The 24,946-nt window shown below is 39.8% G+C and overlaps 1 protein-coding gene and 3 long non-coding RNA genes across 5 annotated transcripts; all 4 read right to left on the reverse strand.

Moving 5' to 3' along the window:
• Positions 1–85: 85 nt before the first annotated feature.
• LOC124124755 lies at positions 86–17,696 on the reverse strand. Of its 2 annotated transcripts, none has more exons than XM_048394252.1 (3): positions 17,667–17,696; positions 4,286–4,375; positions 86–731 (listed from the first exon to the last, which is right to left on the reverse strand). In XM_048394252.1, exons 1-3 carry the CDS (start codon positions 17,679–17,681, stop codon positions 363–365), a joined length of 474 nt encoding a protein of 157 aa, XP_048250209.1. In that variant the 5' UTR covers positions 17,682–17,696; the 3' UTR covers positions 86–362. The 2 variants fall into 2 exon arrangements, with proteins under 2 accessions (XP_048250209.1, XP_046343972.2); XM_046488016.2 differs by lacking the exon at positions 17,667–17,696 and adding an exon at positions 9,049–9,722.
• On the reverse strand, positions 6,712–7,508 carry LOC125378599. The gene is made up of 2 exons (XR_007220353.1): positions 7,294–7,508; positions 6,712–7,070 (listed from the first exon to the last, which is right to left on the reverse strand). It is a non-coding gene; the product is annotated as an uncharacterized LOC125378599 (long non-coding RNA).
• A 756-nt stretch (positions 17,697–18,452) lies between the features above and the next one.
• Positions 18,453–21,237, reverse strand: LOC125378597. Its single transcript, XR_007220351.1, has 2 exons — positions 20,915–21,237; positions 18,453–19,261 (listed from the first exon to the last, which is right to left on the reverse strand). It is a non-coding gene; the product is annotated as an uncharacterized LOC125378597 (long non-coding RNA).
• A 532-nt stretch (positions 21,238–21,769) lies between these two features.
• Positions 21,770–23,419, reverse strand: LOC125378598. The gene is made up of 2 exons (XR_007220352.1): positions 23,152–23,419; positions 21,770–22,607 (listed from the first exon to the last, which is right to left on the reverse strand). It is a non-coding gene; the product is annotated as an uncharacterized LOC125378598 (long non-coding RNA).
• Between the last annotated feature and the right edge of the window lie 1,527 nt (positions 23,420–24,946).

The following is a 24,946-nucleotide window of genomic DNA, read 5'->3' on the forward strand; positions in this document are numbered from 1 at the left end:
CTAGTGACGAGGACTAAGAGTTCCGATAATGCACAATCCCTCTTCTATCTTCCCATCATCTTACGGTCTTACTGTTAAAGCAAAATGGGGCTGACATTTTTTTATTCTATCTGGAACATTAAATTTTCAATGACAATATTTTTAAAGTAACAACCCCGATCAATTATTCTTCCAGAAACATACAGATGACAATTTACATTACAACGTCTTTTAGGAACATGACAAATGAAGTGATATATTCTGTCTCTGAGTACCATGGCAATTTCGGTTATATGTTCTTCCTCCAATGAAATCATGCCAATCCCCTGATTTTTCATTTAAGAGAATTGACAATCTCACATTTTGTATCATCGTCACCAGATTCATTTTCTCTTACATTGTCCTTTGGCGGGACACGAATCTCCTTTCTGCTTGTTGAACTTGGGCCTTTCTTGACCTTGTCTCTTGGCAATTCCGTCTACGTAGCAGTGCTCGTTGCACGCCTGGCGAGGGTCAGGCACACAGTTGTACTTAACGGCCCCAGGAGCGGTCTCACGAATGTGTTTATCGATGTCTTGATTTCCTGTGCAGTGCTCTTGCAAACGTCGTCCTATATCGTTAGCTCGCCCAACATAGATGACTTGTTTGCCCTCTTTGAAGGCGTAGATTCCTTCCACCTTTCCCTCTGGCCTTTCCTTCAAATTCTTGTATGTACCTTCTGCGAGGTCATTGCAATTCGCCATAGTTGAAGCCTACAATATATTTGAGAGAAATCGTACATAAAATGCTTCGTTTCTAATGCAACAAAATATTTATCAGACCTGATAATGACATATTTTCTCGTATTTACACACGATTCATTAACATTTTCAAAATAAGTCATGACATTCACACTTATACAGTTGTTCTAGCATGAGTTGTCTGGTAACCATATGCAATGTACCGAGCAATTAATAACATTTTGATGTGCATGGCATGGCATGGCATATTATCACATGGTTCAAGACAAAATAAATTAAAGCATGTACATTGAGTCTTGGATGCTGTGATGAGATTGTCAAAAGTTTGATAACTTCCTCAATGTTACACTCCTCCCTTGTACTAATAATGAGTAAAAATGTAAGTTAAATGTAAATTCCCTTCAGCTTTCAAATTTAATATAGGTAAAATGTAAACTTCCCTTGAAGTGCTAATGAGTACCTTTAACTAATATACCCTTAAAAAATGCAGGGCATACTTGGAAATAACTTACAACTTCCAAAATTGTAAGAGATATTAGTTTTTAGTAATAGTTTTAAAATAATGAACGAATTGGGAACACATTACAACCGGCATTGAAGTTTGTTAGTACATGTAGGTGACCGCCAAGCATCTTGAAGGACGATAGGGTTAAGATGGGAAATTTCAAAGTTGATGATTTTGCATCCGTAGTACGTAATACTGCCACGATTTGTCAAACATTCATTCACTCGACGTCTCGAGTCTCCTAATGGCGATGTGGTGGAGTCCGTCCCACTCCTCTTGTTCAGGTTCAGCCCATGACAATTTTATGGATGTCGTGCTGCGCGAGGTGAACATTGAGAATTCGTGAAAACGAACGTCGACCCACACGCCTTTCAAACGGGACAACAAAAGGTGTCAGTATGTTGACCCTTCCTTCTACAATATGGAGTGGGGTTCGTTCAGTCATAGTGATTCCATCCCACATCATAGCTATTCCAGCGTCAAATCTCCCCTGAGGTCTCGGGTTGACATTGGCATGACATTAATTTCGACGTCGCCAGACACGACCACGCCTGTCAAGGAGTAGTATAGACGATGGGGGTACTTGGGCACCATACCGGGACCAGTTCCAGCTCCTCAAAATGCTTCTATGGAGGTATTTAGTTTACCAATTATGTGACGACGATCTAATTCGCTGTGATGAGATGCTTCCCTTTGACACGCCAGAAATCTATGATTGTGTGTTCGAATCCTGGTTCGCTCCGTTATGTTTCTTGTTTTGTTTTTAGTTTTGGCTTTCCAAAGTGGTAAACGTCTGAGAACTGCATCATTTCGGCCTTTCCTGCCTCAGTAAGCTGTCACGCCGTGATATAATTGGAACACTGTTAAAAGCGGCGTTAAACCCAACTCACTCACTCACCCACTCACTCACTCTGGTTCAGCTGGTACCCATTTTTAACAGTCACGCAAACAATAACATCAATTACATACGTTTCCTGATAAAAATGACATTGAGATATTTTATATTAGTTTAATATTATGAATTGAGGGGCAAAAGAAAGTATACTGTGCTTATTTTCCTTCATTCCTGCAACAAGTTAAAAACAAATAAATCTGTGACTGGGTTAGATTGTGTTAATTTGCAGCCACATGAAGCCTACCATTCCGTCTTCTATATTAAACGATACCATCACTTTTCTTGGAAAAGTATAAACGTGTACGTATATAAGTATATACCGTAAGCTGTCAACACCTCTTCCGCTGTTGTTAGGTTAAATGTAAATCCCTTGGATCTATTAATAACTTAAATGTGAATTTTTCAGCTATCAAGCGAAGCGGTAACATTTTAACTTCCCTTCATATAAGTAAGTAAGGTGTCAATTCCTATTGAATGATAAATGAGTGGCATGTACAGGGCTATTGGGAACAATGACGTATCAAGACTTCGGAAAAAACTCTCCGAGTTATTGTATTATATATGTGCAAACGTCCTTCAGATAAAAATGAATCAGATACCTAGTTATGAGTAAAAATCTAAACTTTTTTTCAGTTACAAAATAAGTAAAAATATAACTTCTCTGTCGCTGCTAATAAGTAAAGAGTAAACTTCTCTTCAACTTATATTGAGTAAAATATAAACTTCTCTTCAACTAATAATTAGCAAAATGTAAACTTCTCTTCAGCTGGAAATGAGTAAAATGTATACTTCTCTTCAGCTGGAAACTACTCAAATGTAAACTTCTCTCTAACTAATAATCAATAAAATGTTAACTTCTCTTCAGCTAATAATGAGTAAAATGTAAACTTCTCTTTGGCTAATAATATAATGAGTAAAATGTAAACTTCTACCCATGTAATACGATGATGGGCAGTTTGATTGACCTTCACCGTGTTTCAAGTGATTCTCGTTAGCGCCCCTCAAAATATCAAGTGATTCACTCTCAAGTCATCCATAGGGACGAACACTTTTGATTGTAGTTATACATTGATATCTTCTGTGAAAATCAGACTCAGCAGAGAGAGACATAGAGAGGGAATGGTACAAGTGTTGCTTACATTACGTTTGTGAACCGATACATTTTAGACCAATTCTTTACATGGGTAGTGCGTGCACTGTTTTCTACTTAATAAGGGTGAGGGTCGTTCCGTCGTGTAAAATGCGCGGCACTTTGGCGTGCAGAATGAGTCCTACTGAACTTAGCTACATGAATGAATTTAAATGTTTAAGAAATCGTTATCGACGTATGTGCAGAATAAAGAAGGAAGCCTTGAAAGAACATCTCATATCAGATTTATCTTTGTCTGATAATGAGTAAAATATAAACTTCTCTTCAGTTGATAATTAATAAAATATAAACATATCTTCATCTGATAATAAGTAAAATGTAAACTTCACTGCAGCTTTCCTTGTTTGTTTGCTGTTTTACATATATACCACCACACACTATGTAAAATATAATACAACATATAAGAAATAAAGGTGTCAGAGTTATCCCGTGATCACAACAATAAATGTTTACCATTAATGTTTTATGTAAATCTGTTTTCTCCGTTGAAATATTTGTTGGTTGGTTGGTTTGTTTGTTGTTTAACGCCGCACTCAGCAATATTCCAGCTATATGACGACGATCTGTAAATAATAGAATCTGGACCAGACAATCCAGTCGTTGACATCATGAGCATCGATCCACGCAATTGGGAACGATGGCATGCATCAACCAAGTCAGGAAGTCTGATCGCTTCTAACGACAAACATAGTCGCCTTTTACGTGAAGCATGGGTTGCTGAAGACCTATTACTAATAGGTCTTTACTGGAGCTATTAATGAGTAAAATTTTAACTTCTCTTCAACTAATATTAAGTGAAATGTGAAATTATCTTAAGCTGGCAATGAGTATAATGTAAACTTCTCTTCCCTTGGGTTTCACCAGCAGCTTCAACACTCTGGCCTTGGGCCTTCCTCTCACATGAAACCCCCATGTAGTGATATGACTGAAGTACTGTTCAAAACGGAGTTGGCCTGACAAGCTGACTCACAGACCCGTTTCTTCCAAAAATTTCAAATGAAATATTGAATACTTACCGAACACCTATCAGACATTCTCGAAATATCAATGCAATGCAGGTATCTGTGAACGGAGCTTGAACACAGCAATGGCGCGCAGTCAGCTTCCTAGAAGAACGCAATTCCGGGAATCAGTGGATTTATATATCGACCTGTGGAAGGAGCGCTATTCACACGCATGCCACAAGGCATATCCAACAGCATGCAGAGTCATGTCACGTGATACCCATTCACATGGATGAAGACTTGTGATTATAGTTATGCACTGTGCATGCACTGTTTTCTGTTTAACAGGGATGCGGGTGGATCCGTCGTATAAATGCGCGGCACTTTGCAGTGCAGATTTGCGTCCACTGACTGGTGAACTTAGATGTATTAGTGAATTTAAATGTAAATAACAGTTTAAGAAATCGTTATCGTGCAGAATTAAGAAGGAGGGCTTAAAAGAACATCTCATCAGATTTATCAAGGATTTGTAATAATTCAAAACTGTTCTGGAGATAGTCAGAGGAACTTAATAGTACCTCCAGTACATCTGAAAATCTATATCAAGAAAAGAGTGGGTGTCATATTTTGAGAACATTTAAAATATTAATAACATTGACACAGATCAAGAACATTTAGTCTGTGTTGTATACATCATGTATCTGATCATGCTAAACATTTGTGTAATATGTGTAAGGATAATGAGATGAATGCTAGTTAAATAGTAATATATCGGGAATGAAATCCAGCATGCATTTGATAATCACAAAGATGACAAAGCAGCAGGGTCGGACGGAATTACTCCTGAGATGATAAAGTGCCACAAAAATGATCTTCCTCCTGACCTTCATACTCTGTACAATACAGTCCCGCAGAGTGGTCACTTCTCAGAATAATGGGCAAAGAGTTTACTTGCTCCACTCCATAAGAGAAGTACTAAAACCGATGTTAATAATTACAGGGTGTGTCATTCACTGAAAAGTATAACCTATAATCTGAATAAGAGGCTTTCTTTGTTCTTAGGTGTACATTATATAATTCCTGGCAGGTTTTAGGGCAGGTTAATGCACAGTGGATAATATATTTATTCTACGGTGTATGATACAGAAGTATTTATCAAAGTCTAACAGATTTGAATGCGTATTTGTAGATTTCAGAAAAAAGCATTTGATAAATATGTGTAAATAAACACTCCTGTGGTATGTTATGTTAAAAATGATACACATAGTGAACTCTTCAACAGTTTGCAGAACAAATGTTCAAAAGGTAAGTCTGTTGTTAAAATCTGGAATTGTTCCATTTCTAATTACTTTAATACATTAAGTGGTGTTAAACAGGGATGTTTTTTTAGTCATTATTATTATTATCCATGCTAATCGTAGAATTGGAAAATATGTTGCAAGACACTAGTGCTTTGGGTATATTTATCAGTCAAGAATTTATAAATGTTATTTTAACAGGTGGTTATATATGTGACAAATATTACAAAATGTCCATAGTCTTGACTGGTTCAAAATAAGTGTTCGAAACAAGTCATAGTTTCTCAAAAAGAATTTGACAAATAACCTTCAAATTTAGTCCAAAGATATATGTTATAATTTCATCGCAACCTGTTGTGCACTGCTTGGACTCACCAAGTCATTTCTTGGAAATCGAATATGTCATTTTCCGTTGTAGGGGTGACATGTTGTGGAAATAGCTTTTAAAATGCTAAACAAATATATTTCTCCAACAAACTTTATTAATTAACATTCTGCTATTTATTTTACATGTGTAAGTCTTATTAGTTGGTTAGCAATCACCCCGAGTAACACCATGGATAAAGTTTTCTCAAACACTTTTTATCATGTGATCTTTTACATTCAATGGAATATTGATACGTTTTACAGTTCCTATGGTTGATCGATCGGCAGATTCTTCATGAACATATATGTTTGCTATCGATGTGTTCATACGCACGGTTTTGTGTTTAATATATTCAAAAGGGTTTCCGTAACCTTTCTACTAAGAGAACCTGTTGAAGTGAACTTGCGTCCGTTTGCCTTATCAGCATCTTGTGGTTGAGTGTTCGAATCCCGTTTTGGCCTTGACAATGATCATTGCATTGTTAACACAATAACCTGCATGTGAGTTTTACAAAAGTGGTAAACGCCTAAGATATGCATTACTTTGGGATTTCCTCCAACATCAATACAAATGTATTGACAAAGGATAATGGCAATTTCAATAACATATTCTTTCAGAGATGTAACAAATTAAGTGATGTTTCTATAGGATCGTTCAGAGCAGTGTTACGTAATCACTAACAGAGTTGTATTTAGCATAAATATCATATGTACATTTCATTCAAATGAGTTACAGGTGCGCCAGGTGAATCTCTAACGGAATCATGACAATCCCCTGATATTTCAGTCCAGAGAATCACACGTTTGTTTCCTTGTCACAGGGTTCACTTTTTCTTACATTGTTTTGGGTTGTCACAGGTATTTCCTTTCTGCATGTTGTACTTCGGCCATTTACGTTGCAATTGACCAATCTGGTCTACGTAGCAGTGTTCATTGCACCTCTGGAAGACGTCATGCACGTAGTTGTATGTCAGTGTCCTGGGATTGGTACCACGAATGTGTCTGTCGATGCGTTGCCTTTTTCCGTAGCAGTGTGACTGCAGACGTTGTCGTATGTTGATAGACCTCCCAACGTAGATTACGAATCCGCCCTGTTGGATTGTGTAGATTCCTATGATCTTTCCTTTTGGCCACTTCTTCCAGTGTAGGCCTTGAGTATGTAGAAGGTATTGGCAATTCGACCTTGTTGAAGGCTACAATAGAGATAGGGAGACCTTATAACGCTTAAAGTTCTTGGCATATTTACTCCCTCTGTAATTACGTAGATTCCATTATTTTTTCCTTTGGCCATTTTTTCCATTGTTTGCCACGAGAACGAAGGAATTGACGCTTGGCCTTAGTTGACTTCTACAATATATGAAAGTGAGTCATCACATGAAGTGGATTTTGTAATAAAAGACAAAATATATGTCAGACCTTATACCACGTGACGTATCTGACGTGTCGGAATCTTCTGGTCATGGGTTCGAATCCAAGAATGGTCCTTTACCTGTCAGCGTCATACCCTTGCTTTCACAAAATGGTTCAACAGCCTGGCCTTTGGCCTTCCTCTCATATGAAGCTGCCACGCCGTGATATGACTGAAGTACTGTTCTAAACGGAGTTGGCAAATTTCAGATGAGCCATTGAATACTTACAGAACATTTAGACATTCTTGAAATATCAGTGCAAAGCAGGTAATTGTGGATGGACCTCGAGCAATGCAATGGCGCGCAGTCAACTTCAAATTCCGGGTATTAGCGGGGTATTACTAGTCTAAAGTACACAATGACGCCGTGGACTAATACAACGCTGACGTGTCTCCATGAACACGTGTGAATATATCTATACCTTGACATATTGATATGCAAACAGAATTATCTCTACAAGGTTATTTTCAAGGTTATATTACATGTACAAGTTATATGCAAGTTGTGTGTTTTTTGCAGGATGACGGTCCCTTTTTTCTGACAAGCTCGCTCACAGACCTGTTCCTGACACACATGTCGATAGAGATATAGAATATACATACAGAACAGTTAGACATTCTAATTAAGTCAATAGAAGCAAGTAATTTTGCAGGACTTCGTACCATGCAATGACACACGCTCAGTTTCCTAGAAATAATACTATTCTGCGTATTACCTGGGTATTCCCAGTATAATTTAAACAATGATACTGTGGACTAATATAACGCTGACGTGTCTCAGCCTATTTTTCTGCACCCACTGAATTCGATCACATTGTCCAAAAAAGGACACATTTGATACCAGATTTGATCATATGGTGTCATACATGAGGTATTTTGCATGTGCGATTATCACGGGGTGTGTTGTAACCAGACCTGTATTACACACCCAGTCGAATCCTGTCGGACTGATATGGCTTGTCAATGGATTTTGAATGTGCGATCAATATTAGCCTAGGTGGAAAGAAAATCAGCCCTCAGTGCGTCGTCTGCTCGGATAGTTGTCCTGTGACATCGCATTCACTTTCAAATAGAATTATGGAACTAGGTGCTATCTTGTACTAAACAGAGGAAGCGGAAGGTTTTGTGAACAAAATGAAAAGCAAAAGAGAGCAAGAACATGACGTAAAAGAGACACGAGAGCCGGCAGAGGTGGTATCCATCCATCGATGTTTTATTAATGGATACATTTTTTTCAATTTGATGTTATGGTGTACAGAAAGGTTATTATATGGTAGTTCATATACCCCACATCAGCCCTCTGATACGGGAGGACGTGTGCCGTACAATGATGACCTCGTTCTATTTATTTTGAATGGACAGCCGTGACCTCGGTCAAACCGGAACTACTTTATTGATTATAAACAATAACGAGACGGCATATATTTTCTAACATTTTACTTCAGCGAGACAGAAATTAAGGAATTTCATGAAAACGAGAGACATTTTCAAACACAAAATTTAACCAAACAGGAAAGTCCCAGATATGAAATTCGCTTGGCATGGAGCTAATACATATAACATATCATCGACTGATCTTTTACCTGTCAGCGTCATACCCTTAAATTTCACCACGATAGTTAAACAATCTTGGGCCTTCCTCTCACATTAAGCTTCCACGTCGTGATATGACTGAAGTTCTGTTCAAAACGGAGTCGGGCTGAGAAAACTCACTCACAGACCTGTTTCTAACTCAAATTTCAAATGAGCCATTGAATACTTACAGAACACTTAGACATTCTTGAAATATCAAGGCAGGTAATTGTGAACGGACCTTGTGCAGTGCAATGGCACGCAATCAACTTCTTGGAAATAATGCAATTCCGGGTATAAGCGGGGTATACTAAGTCTAAAGTAAGCAATGACGCCGTGGACTGATACAACGCTGACGTGTCTCCATTAACACGTGTGATTATATTTACACCTTGACATATTTATATGCAAACAGAATTATCTCTACAAGGTCTTTTTTAAGGTTATCTTACATGTACAGGTAAAATACAAGTGGCGTGTTTTGCAGGATGACAGTCCCTTTTTTCTGAAAAGCTCGCTCACAGACCTGTTCCTGACACACATTTCAATAGAGATATAGAATATACATACAGAACAGTTTGACATTCTAATTAAGTCAATAGATGCAAGTAGTTGTGCACGGAGGCCATGCAATGACACACGCTCAGTTTCCTAGAAATAATACATTTCTGGGTATTACCTGGGTATTCCCATGACACCGTGGACTGGAATATCGCTGACGTGTCTCCATGAACACGTGTGATTATATTTATACCGTGATATATTGATATGCAATTATCTTTACAAGGTCATTTTCAAGGTGAGTGCGTGAGTTGGGTTTTAACGCTGCTTTTAACAGTATTCCAGTTATATCGCGGCGTGTCAGCTTTATGTGAGAGGAAAGCCCGAAGTGATGCGGTGAAACCCACGAGCACGGGTATGGTGCTGACAAACCTAGACACATGATCGGGGCGAACTGGGATTCGACCCCACAATCATAGGTGTCTGGCGTACCGAAGGGACGCAACCCTGCACAGCCAATCGTGGCGCCTTGGACGACTGGAACACCCGTGCCCCCCATTTTCAAGGTGATCTTACATGTGCAGGTACAAGTGGGGGTGTTTTTGCAGGAAGATAGGATAAGCCAAAAGAGACTACTTTCTCACATTTCGCCAATGTACATTTTAGAGTAACTCTGTTCATACACTAACAGAGGTGGTGTTGACGTAGTCGCCAAAGGCGCCACAATTCACTGTGCAGAAAGGTGTCCCTTTGACGTGCTATGGTCCAGTGTTCGAATCCCATTTTCGCCTTGATAACGATCATTGCTTTGTTAACACGTTCGAGGGTTTTGTAAAGGCGGTATTGCCAAAATATACCAATATTTTGAAGAGATGAAGGTTTATTTTACGTTACCCTTGGTAACCATGTTTACTCCAGCATGTTGATCCTTTGTCAGTAGAGATGATTTGTTTATGGTAACGTCGAATCCATTCATCAGTATTTTTCATTCTTTACCATTTTGTTATCATGTTCATGTTGTCTTAACTTCCTTGGCTTTACATCGGGTGTTCCTGACACATAAATTTAATTTTATTGACTAGGGATCATGAAAATTTCATTGATATATTCGTTCAGATATGAAAGAAATATGAGTTATTACTAAATTGCCGTCAGAGCCGTGTAATTCCACTTCACATACATAGTTGTGTTTAGCACAAATCTCAGATGTACATAACATTCAAATAAGCTATAGGTGCGCCAGGAGAACATCCAAAGGAATCATGCCTGTCCCCTGATATTTCAGTCCAGAGAATCACACATTTGTTTCCTTGTCACTGGGTTCACTTTTTCTTTCTTTGTTTGGGGTTGTCACAGGTATTTCCTTTCTGCATGTTGTACTCCGGATCTTTACCTTGCAATTTACCAATCAGGTGTACGTAGCAGTGTTCATTGCACCTCTGAAAGACGTCGCGCACGTAGTTGTATGTTAGGTTCCTGGGATTGGTAAGACGAATGTGTCTGTCGATGCGTTGCCTTTTCCCGTAGCAGTGTGACTGCAGACGTCGTCGTATGTTGATAGACCTCCCAACGTAGATTACGAATCCGCCCTGTTTGATTACGTAGATTCCATTGATTTTTCCTTCAGGCCATATTTTCCATTGTATGCCACGAGAACGAAGGGATTGACACTTGGCCTCAATTGACTTCTACAATATATGAAAATGAGTCATTACATAAAATGGATTTTTTGAAAAAAGACAAAATATATGTCAGACCTCTTACCACGTGACGTATCTGACGTGTATACTTACAGAACACTTAGACATTCTTGAAATATCAAGGCAGGTAATTGTGAACGGACCTTGTAAAGTGCAATGGCGCGCAATCAACTTCTTGGAAATAATGCAATTCCGGGTATTAGCGGGGTATTACTAGTCTAAAGTAAGCAATGACACCGTGGACTGATACAACGCTGACGTGTCTCCATGAACACGTGTGATTATATTTACACCTTGACATATTTATATGCAAACAGAATTATCTCTACAAGGTCTTTTTTAAGGTTATCTTACATGTACAGGTAAAATACAAGTGGGGTGTTTTTGCAGGATGAGAGCAGTCCCTATTGTTCTGACAAGCTCACTCACACACCTGTGCCTGACACACATTTCGATAGAGATAAAGAAAATACATACAGAACAGTTAGACATTCTAATTAAGTCAATAGATGCAAGTAATTGTGCACGGAGGCCATGCAATGACACACGCTCAGTTTCCTAGAAATAATTCATTTCCGGGTATTACCTGGGTATTTCTGGGCCCACTGAACTGTATCACATTTACTCACATTTACTCCTATTTACACAGGATTCCTCGTCATACCTCAAACTTAAACAGGGGGCACGGGTGGCGCAGTCGCCGCGATTCGCTGTGCAGAGTTGCGTCCCTTGGGCACGCCAGAAACCTATGATTGTGGGTTCGAATCCCGGTTCGCCCCGATGATGTTCTAGGTTTGTCAGCACAATACTCGTGCTCGTTGGTGTCACCGAAGTGGTAAACGTCTGAGACCTGCATCACTTCGGGCTTTCCTCCCACTTTAAGCTGACACTCCGTGATATAACTGGAATACTGTTAAAAGCGGCGTTAAACCAAGCTCACTCACTCACTCACTCAAACTCAAACATGTCACTCAGATTTACACATATCTTTGTCACCACTTCCTTCAGTTAATAATATGAAAAATGTACACGCACTTCTGCTAATAAAGAAAAACATGTGTATGCACCAAAGCTAATAGTGAGTAAAATGTAAACTATTCTTCAACAAATAATGAATGAGTTAGTGAGTTAGCTAGTTTGATTTTACGCCGCTTTTAGCAATATTCCAGCAATATCACGGCGGTGACACCAGAAATGGGCTTCACACATTGTACCCATGTTGGGAATCAAATCCGGGTTTTCGGTGTGACGAGTGAACGCTTTTACCACTAGGCTACCCGACCGCCCCCAATAAATTAGAAACAGATTTTGACATGACTGTGATATGACTGAAATACGGAGCTGACTTAACAAGCTCACTCACAGACCTTACACAAATGTCAAATGAGATATGAAATACCTACAGAACACTTAGACATTCTCGAAATGTCAAAGGAAAGCAAATATTTGTGAACGGAGCAGGTAGAGTGCGGTGGCACACAGTCCGCTTCCCATGAATAATGCAGTTTTATTATCAGGGTATTACCAGTCTAAATTAAACAATGATACTGTATATATGACGCTGTCACGTCTCTTTATCACCACTCTCCGTCAACACGTGTGGTTATATTTATACCTTGACATATTTGTACACAAATCAGAGGTGGCAATCCCTTTGAAGATACACTGCATTATGTTTTACATGTCCTAACTTCAATATTTCAAGAAACGATTCGTTTTAATTCAGTGATTTATTGGAATGGAAATTCGGTCCATATGTACATCCTGCGTTCTGGTAGAATTGCACAGATGTAATAACTTAAGACGTAATTAAGATTTTAATATAAGTGCGAAGTATTGAATAGTTAAAGACTTGCTTTTCTTTATGATTGAACACCTTTCCATCAACTACACCAAACTGTTGACCAACAAGTATCAATATTGCTTGATAAATATAATTTTGCTTCTATTACCTTGAACTGCGATATTAGCATAAGCCAGATGACTTGATTACCAATCCAGATTAATTTATTGAATACAAGTATGTCTGAATCAAATTAAAATAATCTTTACATGGTCATTCCCCGCGCGATCTTTTACATACACAGAACGGCGGAGATGGTCTTTGCAGGGTGAGAGCAGTCCCTGTTGGCTTTTTGTGTCTCTCATTTGCAAACCGATTCATTTGGCCGATGTTCATTTCAAGCAAGTTTAGTCACAGGTAGTGAATTCACTGTTCCCTATCTATTAGGGGGCACAGGACACAGGTCGTTACAATTCGCTGTGCAGAGTTGCGTGCCTTTGGTGTGTCATAAACCTATGCTTTTTCAACATGACACTTCGTGAGGTTTACAAAAGTGGTAAACGTCTAAGACATGCATTACTTCAGGATTATCTTACAATTGAAAAGATAGAAGGTACCTGTCCTTACAAATATGTGTAACATGAAAAAATTTGCTAAAACAACGGCAATCAATGTGGTCGGACCAGACCTGCATTACACACCCAGTCTGACCCTGCCGGGCTGATATGGCTTGTCAATGGATTTTGAATGGGCGATCGATATCAGCCCGGGTGGAAAGAATATCAGCCCTCAGTGCGTCGTCTGCTCGGCTAGGTGTCCTGTGACATCGCATTCCAAACAAGATTATATGTATTGCATTCACTTGCAAATAAAACTATTGAACTAGGTACTAGCTTTTACGATAGAGAGGATAGCTACACGGACGCGGAAGGTTTTGTAAACAAATTGAAAAGCAAAACAAAGCAAGAACACGACATAAAAGAGATACGAGAGCCGGCAGAGATGGTACCCATCCATCGATGTTTTATTAATGGATACATTTTTCAATTTGATGTTATGGTGTACAGAAAGGTTAATATTATATGGCAGTTCATATACCCCCATCAGCCCTCTGATACAGGAGGACGTGTGTCGTACAAGGCTGACCTCGTTCCATTTATTTTGATTGGACAGCCGTGACCTCGGTCAAACCGGAACTACTTTATTGATTAAAAACAATAACGAGACGTCATTTATGTTCTAACATTTTACTTCAGCGAGACAGAACTTAAGGAATTTCATGAAAACGAGAGACATTTACAAACACAACATTTAACCAAACAGGAAAGTCCCAGATATGAAATTCGCTTGTCATGGAGCTAATACATACAACATATCATCGACCGATCTCTTATCTGTCAGCGTAATACCCTTGGATTTCACCACCTTAGTTAAACAACCTGATCCTGGGCCTTCCTCTTACATTAAGCTGCCACGTGGTGATATGACTAAAGTACTGTTCAAAACGGAGTCGGGCTGAGAAAACTCAGTCACAGACCTGTTCCTAACTCAAATTTCAAATGAGCCATTGAATACTTACAGAACACTTAGACATTCTTGAATATCAAGACAGGTAATTGTGACCGGACCTTGTACAGTGCAATGGCGCGCAATCAACTTCTTGGAAATAATGCACTTCCGGGTATAAGCGGGGTATAACTGGTCTAAAGTAAACAATGACACCGTGGACAAGAATAACGTTGACGTTTCTCCATGAACACGTGTGATTATATTTGTACCGTGATATATTTACTTGCGAGCCAGAATTATCTTCACAAGGTCATTTTCAAGGTGAGTGAGTGAGTGAGTTGGGTTTTTAACGCCGCTTTTAACAGTATTCCAGTTATATTGCGGCGTGTCAGCATAATGTGGGAGGAAAGCCCGAAGTGATGCATGTCTCAGACGTTTACCACTTCGGTGAAACCCACGAGCACGGGTATTGTGCTGACAAACCTAGACACATAATCGGGGCGAACCGGGATTCGACCCCACAACCATAGGTTTCTGGCGTACCCAAGGGACGCAACTCTGCACAGCGAATCGTGGTGCCTTAGACGACTGGGCCACCCGTATGGTGAGGTGATCTTACATGTGGAGGTTACAAGTGGGGGTGTTTTTGCAGGATGATAGGATAAGCTAAAAAAGACTACTTTCTCACATTTCGCCAATGTAATTTTTATATCTGTGCAAAGGTAGTGCGTACAATAATAGAGGTGCAGTTGACGTAGTCGAACAAGGCGCCATACTCGCCTTGATAACGATCATAGCTTTGTCAACATCATCCGGGCTTTGTAAAAGCGGTATTGCCAAAATATACCAATATTTTGAAGAGATGAAGGTTTATTTTACGTTACTTTGGCAACCATGTTAACTACAGCATGTTCATCCTTTGTCAGTAAAGATGATTTGTTTTTGGAAACGTCAAATCCATTCATCAGTATTTTTCATTCTTTACCATTTTGTTTTCATTTTCATGTTGTCTTAACTCCCTTGGCTTTACATCGGGAGTTCTTCACACATAAGTATAATTTTATTGACTAGGGATCATGGCAATTTCATTGATATATTTAAAAGTTATGTGATATTACTAAAATGCCGTCAGAACTGCGTTATTCCACTTCACTTACAAAGTTGTGTTCAGCACAAATCTCAGATGTACATTTCATTCAAATGGGCTATAGGTGCGCCAGGTGAATCTCCAACGGCATCATCCCAATCCCCTGATATTTCAGTCCAGAGAATCACACGCTTGTTTCCTTGTCGCAGGGTTTACTTTTTCTTACTTTTTTTCGGGCTGTCACAGGTATTTCCTTTCTGCATGTTGCACTTCGGCAATTTACCTTGCAATTGACCAATCAGGTGTACGTAGTAGTGTTCATTGCACCTCTGGAAGGCGTCATGCACGTAGTTGTATGTTAGGCTCCTGGTATTGGTACGACGAATGAGTTTATCGATGCGTTGCTTTTTTCCGGAGCAGTGTGACGTTGTGGTATGTTTTCGGACCGCCCCACATAGATGACGAATCCGCCCTGTTTGATTGTGTAGATTCCTTCGATCTTTCCTATTGGCCACATATTCCAGTGTAAGCCTTGAGTATTTAGAAGGTATTGGCAATTCGACCTTGTTGAAGGCTACAACAGAGAGCCGGAGACCTAATAACACTTAAAGTTCATGCCATATTTACTCACATTTACCCCTATTTACACAGGATTCCTCGTCATACCTCAAACTTAAACATGCCACTCGGATTTACACAAATCTTGTCACCACTTCCTTCAGTTAATAATAAGTAAAATGTACACGCACTTCTGCTGATAAGGAAAAAAACATGTGTACGCACCAAAGCTAATAGTGAGTAAAATGTAAACTATTCTTCAACAAATAATGAATGAGTTGGTGAGTGAGCGAGTTTGATTTTACGCCGCTTTTAGCAATATTCCAGCAATATCACGACGGGGACACCAGAAATGGGCTTCACACATTGTACCCATGTTGGGAATCAAACCCGGATTTTCGGCGTGACGAACGAACGCTTTAACCACTATTCTTCCCGACCGCCCCGAATAAATTAGAATCAGATTTTAACATGACTGTGATATGACTGAAATACGGAGCTGACTTAACAAGCTCACTCACAGACCTTACAAAAATGTTAAATGAGATATCGAATACTTACAGAACCGATTCATTCGGCCGATGTTCATTTCAAGCAAGTATAGTCATAGGTAGTGAATTCCTGTTCCCTATCTATTAGGGGGCACAGGATGACGTTACAATTCGCTGTGCAGAGTATCGTGCCTTTGGTGTCTCACGAACCTATGCTTTTTCAACATGATACATCGTGAGGTTTACAAAAGTGGTAAACGTCTAAGACATGCATTACTTCGGGATTTTCTTCCTCATTAAGCAGACTCATCGTGATTTGAAGATTGGTTCAGTTACATCATGCCATCTTCATAAAGACAGAAAAAAATGTTCAACGTGGCGCAGGCCATAGATGATTGCCCCGACAATGGATATCGCGTTGACCAATAATGGCTCACTATTTAGTACATGCGAGAGCTTCATTTCATTGCTTGAATTGACGAAGTATATTACGCCGAATGCATGCACTAAATTTATTCTTGTGAGCACATTTGTTCATAATTTACTCACGTAAGTAATTTTATTTATTTTTCATGATTTTGCGTAGAGTACAACAAATATGTATATATTATCAGTTATAAAGGCAATCGTGTTGGTAAATTTTCTGATGTCTCTCTAGATCTCCAGATCGAAGGTTGTTATCTTACAATTGAAAAGATAGAAGGTACCTGTCCTTATAAATATGTGTAACATGAAAATATTTGCTAAAACAACGGCAATCAATGTGGTCGGACCAGACCCATATTACACACCCAGTCGGAACTACTTTATTGATTATAAACAATAACGTGACGTCATTTATTTTCTAACATTTTCAGCGAGACAGAACTTAAGGAATTTCATGAAAACGAGAGACATTTACAAACACAAAATTTAACCAAACAGGAAAGTCCCAGATATGAAATTCGCTTGGCATGGAGCTAATACATACAACATATCATTGACTGATTTCTTATCTGTCAGCGTCATACCCTTGGATTTCACCACCCTAGTTAAACAACCTGATCCTGGGCCTTCCTCTCACATTAAGCTGCCACGTGGTGATATGACTAAAGTACTGTTCAAAACGGAGTCGGGCTGAGAAAGCTCACTCACAGACCTGTTTCTAACTCAAATTTCAAATGAGCCATTGAATACTTACAGAACACTTAGACATTCTTGAATATCAAGGCAGGTAATTGTGAACGGACCTTGTACAGTGCAATGGCGCGCAATCAACTTCTAGGAAATAATGCACTTCCGGGTATAAGCGGGGTATAACTGGTCTAAAGTAAACAATGACACCGTGGACAAGAATGACGTTGACGTTTCTCCATGAACACGTGTGATTATATTTGTACCGTGATATATTTACTTGCGAGCCAGAATTATCTTTACAAGGTCATTTTCAAGGTGAGTGAGTGAGTGAGTTGGGTTTTTAACGCCGCTTTTAACAGTATTCCAGTTATATTGCGGCGTGTCAGCATAATGTGGGAGGAAAGCCCGAAGTGATGCGGGTCTCAGACGTTTACCACTTCGGTGAAACCCACGAGCACGGGTATTGTGCTGACAAACCTAGACACATAATCGGGGCGAACCGGGATTCGACCCCACAACCATAGGTTTCTGGCGTACCCAAGGGACGCAACTCTGCACAGCGAATCGTGGTGCCTTAGACGACTGGGCCACCCGTATGGTGAGGTGATCTTACATGTGGAGGTTATATACAAGTGGGGGTGTTTTTGCAGGATGATAGGATAAGCTAAAAAAGACTACTTTCTCACATTTCGCCAATGTAATTTATATATCTGTGCAAAGGTAGTGCGTACAATAATAGAGGTGCAGTTGACGTAGTCGAACAAGGCGCCATACTCGCCTTGATAACGATCATAGCTTTGTCAACATCATCCGGGCTTTGTAAAAGCGGTATTGCCAAAATATACCAATATTTTGAAGAGATGAAGGTTTATTTTACGTTACTTTGGCAACCATGTTAACTACAGCATGTTCATCCTTTGTCAGTAAAGATGATTTGTTTTTGGAAACGTCAAATCCATTCATCAGTATTTTTCATTCTTTACCATTTTGTTTTCATTTTCATGTTGTCTTAACTCCCTTGGCTTTACATCGGGAGTTCTTCACACATAAGTATAATTTTATTGACTAGGGATCATGGCAATTTCATTGATATATTTAAAAGTTATGTGATATTACTAAAATGCCGTCAGAACTGCGTTATTCCACTTCACTTACAAAGTTGTGTTCAGCACAAATCTCAGATGTACATTTCATTCAAATTGGCTATAGGTGCGCCAGGTGAATCTCCAACGGCATCATCCCAATCCCCTGATATTTCAGTCCAGAGAATCACACGCTTGTTTCCTTGTCGCAGGGTTTACTTTTTCTTACTTTTTTTCGGGCTGTCACAGGTATTTCCTTTCTGCATGTTGCACTTCGGCAATTTACCTTGCAATTGACCAATCAGGTGTACGTAGTAGTGTTCATTGCACCTCTGGAAGGCGTCATGCACGTAGTTGTATGTTAGGCTCCTGGTATTGGTACGACGAATGAGTTTATCGATGCGTTGCTTTTTTCCGGAGCAGTGTGACGTTGTGGTATGTTTTCGGACCGCCCCACATAGATGACGAATCCGCCCTGTTTGATTGTGTAGATTCCTTCGATCTTTCCTATTGGCCACATATTCCAGTGTAAGCCTTGAGTATTTAGAAGGCATTGGCAATTCGACCTTGTTAAAGGCTACAACAGAGAGCCGGAGACCTAATAACACTTAAAGTTCATGCCATATTTACTCACATTTACCCCTATTTACACAGGATTCCTCGTCATACCTCAAACTTAAACATGTCACTCGGATTTACACAAATCTTGTCACCACTTCCTTCAGTTAATAATAAGTAAAATGTACACGCACTTCTGCTGATAAGGAAAAAACATGTGTACGCACCAAAGCTAATAGTGAGTAAAATGTAAACTATTCTTCAACAAATAATGAATGAGTTGGTGAGTGAGCGAGTTTGATTTTACGCCGCTTTTAGCAATATTCCAGCAATATCACGACGGGGACACCAGAAATGGGCTTCACACATTGTACCCATGTTGGGAATCAAACCCGGATTTTCGGCGTGACGAACGAACGCTTTAACCACTATTCTTCCCGACCGCCCCGAATAAATTAGAATCAGATTTTAACATGACTGTGATATGACTGAAATACGGAGCTGACTTAACAAGCTCACTCACAGACCTTACAAAAATGTTAAATGAGATATCGAATACTTACAGAACCGATTCATTCGGCCGATGTTCATTTCAAGCAAGTATAGTCATAGGTAGTGAATTCCTGTTCCCTATCTATTAGGGGGCACAGGATGACGTTACAATTCGCTGTGCAGAGTATCGTGCCTTTGGTGTCTCACGAACCTATGCTTTTTCAACATGATACATCGTGAGGTTTACAAAAGTGGTAAACGTCTAAGACATGCATTACTTCGGGATTTTCTTCCTCATTAAGCAGACTCATCGTGATTTGAAGATTGGTTCAGTTACATCATGCCATCTTCATAAAGACAGAAAAAAATGTTCAACGTGGCGCAGGCCATAGATGATTGCCCCGACAATGGATATCGCGTTGACCAATAATGGCTCACTATTTAGTACATGCGAGAGCTTCATTTCATTGCTTGAATTGACGAAGTATATTACGCCGAATGCATGCACTAAATTTATTCTTGTGAGCACATTTGTTCATAATTTACTCACGTAAGTAATTTTATTTATTTTTCATGATTTTGCGTTGAGTACAACAAATATGTATATATTATCAGTTATAAAGGCAATCGTGTTGGTAAATTTTCTGATGTCTCTCTAGATCTCCAGATCGAAGGTTGTTATCTTACAATTGAAAAGATAGAAGGTACCTGTCCTTATAAATATGTGTAACATGAAAATATTTGCTAAAACAACGGCAATCAATGTGGTCGGACCAGACCCATATTACACACCCAGTCGGAACTACTTTATTGATTATAAACAATAACGTGACGTCATTTATTTTCTAACATTTTCAGCGAGACAGAACTTAAGGAATTTCATGAAAACGAGAGACATTTACAAACACAAAATTTAACCAAACAGGAAGTCCCAGATATGAAATTCGCTTGGCATGGAGCTAATACATACAACATATCATTGACTGATTTCTTATCTGTCAGCGTCATACCCTTGGATTTCACCACCCTAGTTAAACAACCTGATCCTGGGCCTTCCTCTCACATTAAGCTGCCACGTGGTGATATGACTAAAGTACTGTTCAAAACGGAGTCGGGCTGAGAAAGCTCACTCACAGACCTGTTCCTAACTCAAATTTCAAATGAGCCATTGAATACTTACAGAACACTTAGACATTCTTGAATATCAAGGCAGGTAATTGTGAACGGACCTTGTACAGTGCAATGGCGCGCAATCAACTTCTAGGAAATAATGCACTTCCGGGTATAAGCGGGGTATAACTGGTCTAAAGTAAACAATGACACCGTGGACAAGAATGACGTTGACGTTTCTCCATGAACACGTGTGATTATATTTGTACCGTGATATATTTACTTGCGAGCCAGAATTATCTTTACAAGGTCATTTTCAAGGTGAGTGAGTGAGTTGGGTTTTTAACGCCGCTTTTAACAGTATTCCAGTTACATTGCGGCGTGTCTGCTCAATGTGGGAGGAAAGCCCGAAGTGATGCGGGTCTCAGACGTTTACCACTTCGGTGAAACCCACGAGCACCGTTATGGTGCTGACAAACCTAGACACGAAATCGGGGCGAACCGGGATTCGACCCCACAATCATAGGTTTCTGGCGTGCCCAAGGGACGCAACTCTGCACAGCGAATCGTGGTGCCTTGGACGACTGGACCACCCGTGCCCCCCGTTTTCTAGGTGATCTTACATGTACAGGTTATATACAAGTGGGGGTGTTTTTGCAGAATGATAGGATAAGCTAAAAGGGGACTACTTTCTCACATTTCGCCAATGTAATATTTTAGCAACTATGTTCTTAGATAGTGCGTACACTAATAGAGGTGCGGTTGACGTAGTCGTCCAAGGCGCCACAATTCACTGTGCAGAAAGGTGTCCCTTTGACGTGTTATGGTCGAGTGTTCGAATCCCATATTCGCCTTGATGACGATCTTAGCTTTGTCAACACGGTCGAGGGCTTTGTAAAAGCGGTATTGCCAAAATATACCAATATTTTGAAGAGATGAAGGTTTGTTGTACGTTACTTTGGTAACCATGTTAACTACAGCATGTTGATCCTTTCTCAGTAGAGATGATTTGTTTATTGAAACGTCGAATCCATTCATCAGTATTTTTCATTCTTTACCATTTTGTTATGTTCATGTTGTCTTTACTTCCTTGGCTTTAAAACGGGAGTTCTTCACATATAAATTTTATTTTATTGACTAGGGATCATGGAAATGGCATTGATATATTCGTTCAGAAATGAAAAAATATATGAGATATTACTAAATTGCCGTCAGAGCCGTGTTATTCCACTTTACATACAAAGTTGTGTTCAGCACAAATCTCAGATGTACATTCCATTCAAATGTGCTTTCAAATTAGCTATAGGTGCGCCAGGAGAATCTCCAACGGCATCATGACAATCCCCTGATATTTCAGTCCGGAGAATCACACATTTGTTTCCTTGTCACTGGGTTCACTTTCTCTTACATTGTTTTGGGTTGTCACAGGTATTTCCTTTCTGCATGTTGTACTCCGGCCATTTACCCTGCAATTGACCAATCATGTGTACGTAGCAGTGTTCATTGCACCTCTGGAAGGCGTCATGCACGTAGTTGTATGTAAGGCTCCAGGTATTGGTACGACGAATGAGTTTATCGATGCGTTGCTTTTTTCCGTAGCAGTGTGACTTCAGACGTTGTGGTATGTTTTCGGACCGCCCCACATAGATGACGAATCCGCCCTGTTTAATTGTATAGATTCCTTCGATCTTTCCTATTGGCCACATATTCCAGTGTAAGCCTTGAGTATTTAGAAGGTATTGGCAATTCAACCTTGTTGAAGGCTACAACAGAGAGCCGGAGACCTAATAACACTTAAAGTTCATGCCATATTTACTCACATTTACCCCTATTTACACAGGATTCCTCGTCATACCTCAAACTTAAACATGTCACTCGGATTTACACAAATCTTGTCACCACTTCCTTCAGTTAATAATAAGTAAAATGTACACGCACTTCTGCTGATAAGGAAAAAACATGTGTACGCACCAAAGCTAATAGTGAGTAAAATGTAAACTATTCTTCAACAAATAATGAATGAGTTGGTGAGTGAGCAAGTTTGATTTTACGCCGCTTTTAGCAATATTCCAACAAAATCACGGCGGTGACACCAGAAATGGGCTTCACACATTGTACCCATGTCGGGAATCAAACCCGGGTTTTCGGCGTGACGAGTGAACGCTTTTACCACTAGGCTACCTGACCGCCCCGAATAAATTAGAATCAGATTTTGACATGACTGTAATATGACTGAAATACGGAGCTGACTTAACAAGCTCACTCACAAACCTTACACAAATGTCAAATGAGATATCGAATACTTACAGAACACTTAGACATTCTCGAAATGTCACAGGAAAGCAAATAATTGTGAACGGAGCAGGTAGAGTGCGTTGGCACACAGTCCGCTTCCCAGAAATAATTCAGTTCTATTATCAGGGTATTACCAGTCTAAATTAAACAATGATACTGTATATATAACGCTGACACGTCTCTTTATCACCACTCTCCGTCAACACTTGTGGTTATATTTATACCTTGATATATTTGTACCCAAATCAGAAGTGGCTTCCCTTTGAAGATACACTGAATTATTTTTTTACATGTCCTAACTTCAATATTTTAAGAAACGAAACGTATTTCTTTTTGAAAGGTTACAGTTTAAATTAAGTGATTTACTTGAATGGAAATTCGGTCCATATGTACACCATGTGTTCTGGTAGAATTGCACAGATGTAATAACTTAAGATCAAATTAATTATTTTAATATAAGTACGAAGTATTAAATAGTTAAAGACTTGCTTTTCTTTATAATTGAACACCTTTCCATCAACTGCACTAAACTGAAGGTACCTGCCCTCATAAATATGCGTGACATGAAAATAATATTTGCTAAAACAACGGCAATCATTGTGGTCGGATGATGCCAGCAGGGCGGGACGGTGGGGTAGTTTAGTGGTTAAAGCGTTCGCTCGTCAAGCCGAAGACCCGGGTTCCCCACATGGGTACAATGTGTGAAGCCCATTCGTGTTGTCCCCCCGCCGTGATATTGATGACTATTGCTAAAAGCGGCGTAAAACCATACTCACTCAACTCACTAACAGGGCATGACTGATACATTGAACAGTAACGAAATTACATTCCACTCAGAAAACGGTACACATATCATTGATAATGAAGATGAAAACACTTGATGTCAAGAGAACATCGGGGGCACGGGTGGCCCAGTCGTCTAAGGCGCCGCGATTCGCTGTGCAGAGTTGCGTCCCTGGACACGCCAGAAACCTATAATTGTGGGTTCGAATCCCGGTTCGCCCCGATTATGTTTCTAGGTTTGTCAGCACTATACCCGTGCTCGTGGGTTTCACCGAAGTGGTAAACGTCTGAGACCTGCATCACTTCGGGCTTTCCTCCCACATTAAGGTGACACGCCGCGATATAACTGGAATACTGTTAAAAGCGGCGTTAAACCCAACTCACTCACTCACTCACTCACTCAAGAGAACATCATCCTTCCACGAATTATTAGTCAGCAGTTTTTTCAGTTATAGTATAATTGGTTGATCCCTTGGTGTTTGACTCTTGGGTCAGTCTGAGTCGAATTCACATATTCGTCTGTGATTGACGGGTAATCTCCAATATTTGCCCATCTTGTGTTTTAATGAATATGAGTACATCGCTGGTCCACGTACCTGGTATTTTACTCTCCAGTCCTAGCTGTAGAGCTGTGGCAGCGATGCTTGATCTGTCGTTAGTCAAATTGTCGTTGATGTATATTTTCCCTTCGACTGATTTGAGCTTGGATCGTTGCTTGACGAATTCCTTTTTGTTGCGCTAGGACAGGAACATGACAAGTATTGGCCTAGGTTTGCTGTCAGAGAAGAAGGCCGGACCACCTGACATGTGACCCTTCTCTTTTTCTCTCAGGTCAAGACTTTCCTCTATCTTTTCAGTCAAGTCCAGCACTAGGAAATCTGTATCCTCACCGTCCACGAAAGGGATACCAAAGATGCGGACGTTATTGCGTCTGTTATACTGTCTGATCTCAGCTTCAGCTTCAACTCGGCGATGGCATTTTCATTCGCTTTAATATGCTGAGGTCGATATCGTTCCAAATACA

The sequence above is a fragment of the Haliotis rufescens genome, unplaced genomic scaffold (assembly GCF_023055435.1).
Source record: "Haliotis rufescens isolate VD_foot unplaced genomic scaffold, xgHalRufe1.0.p SCAF_13, whole genome shotgun sequence".
Classification (NCBI taxonomy): domain Eukaryota; kingdom Metazoa; phylum Mollusca; class Gastropoda; order Lepetellida; family Haliotidae; genus Haliotis; species Haliotis rufescens.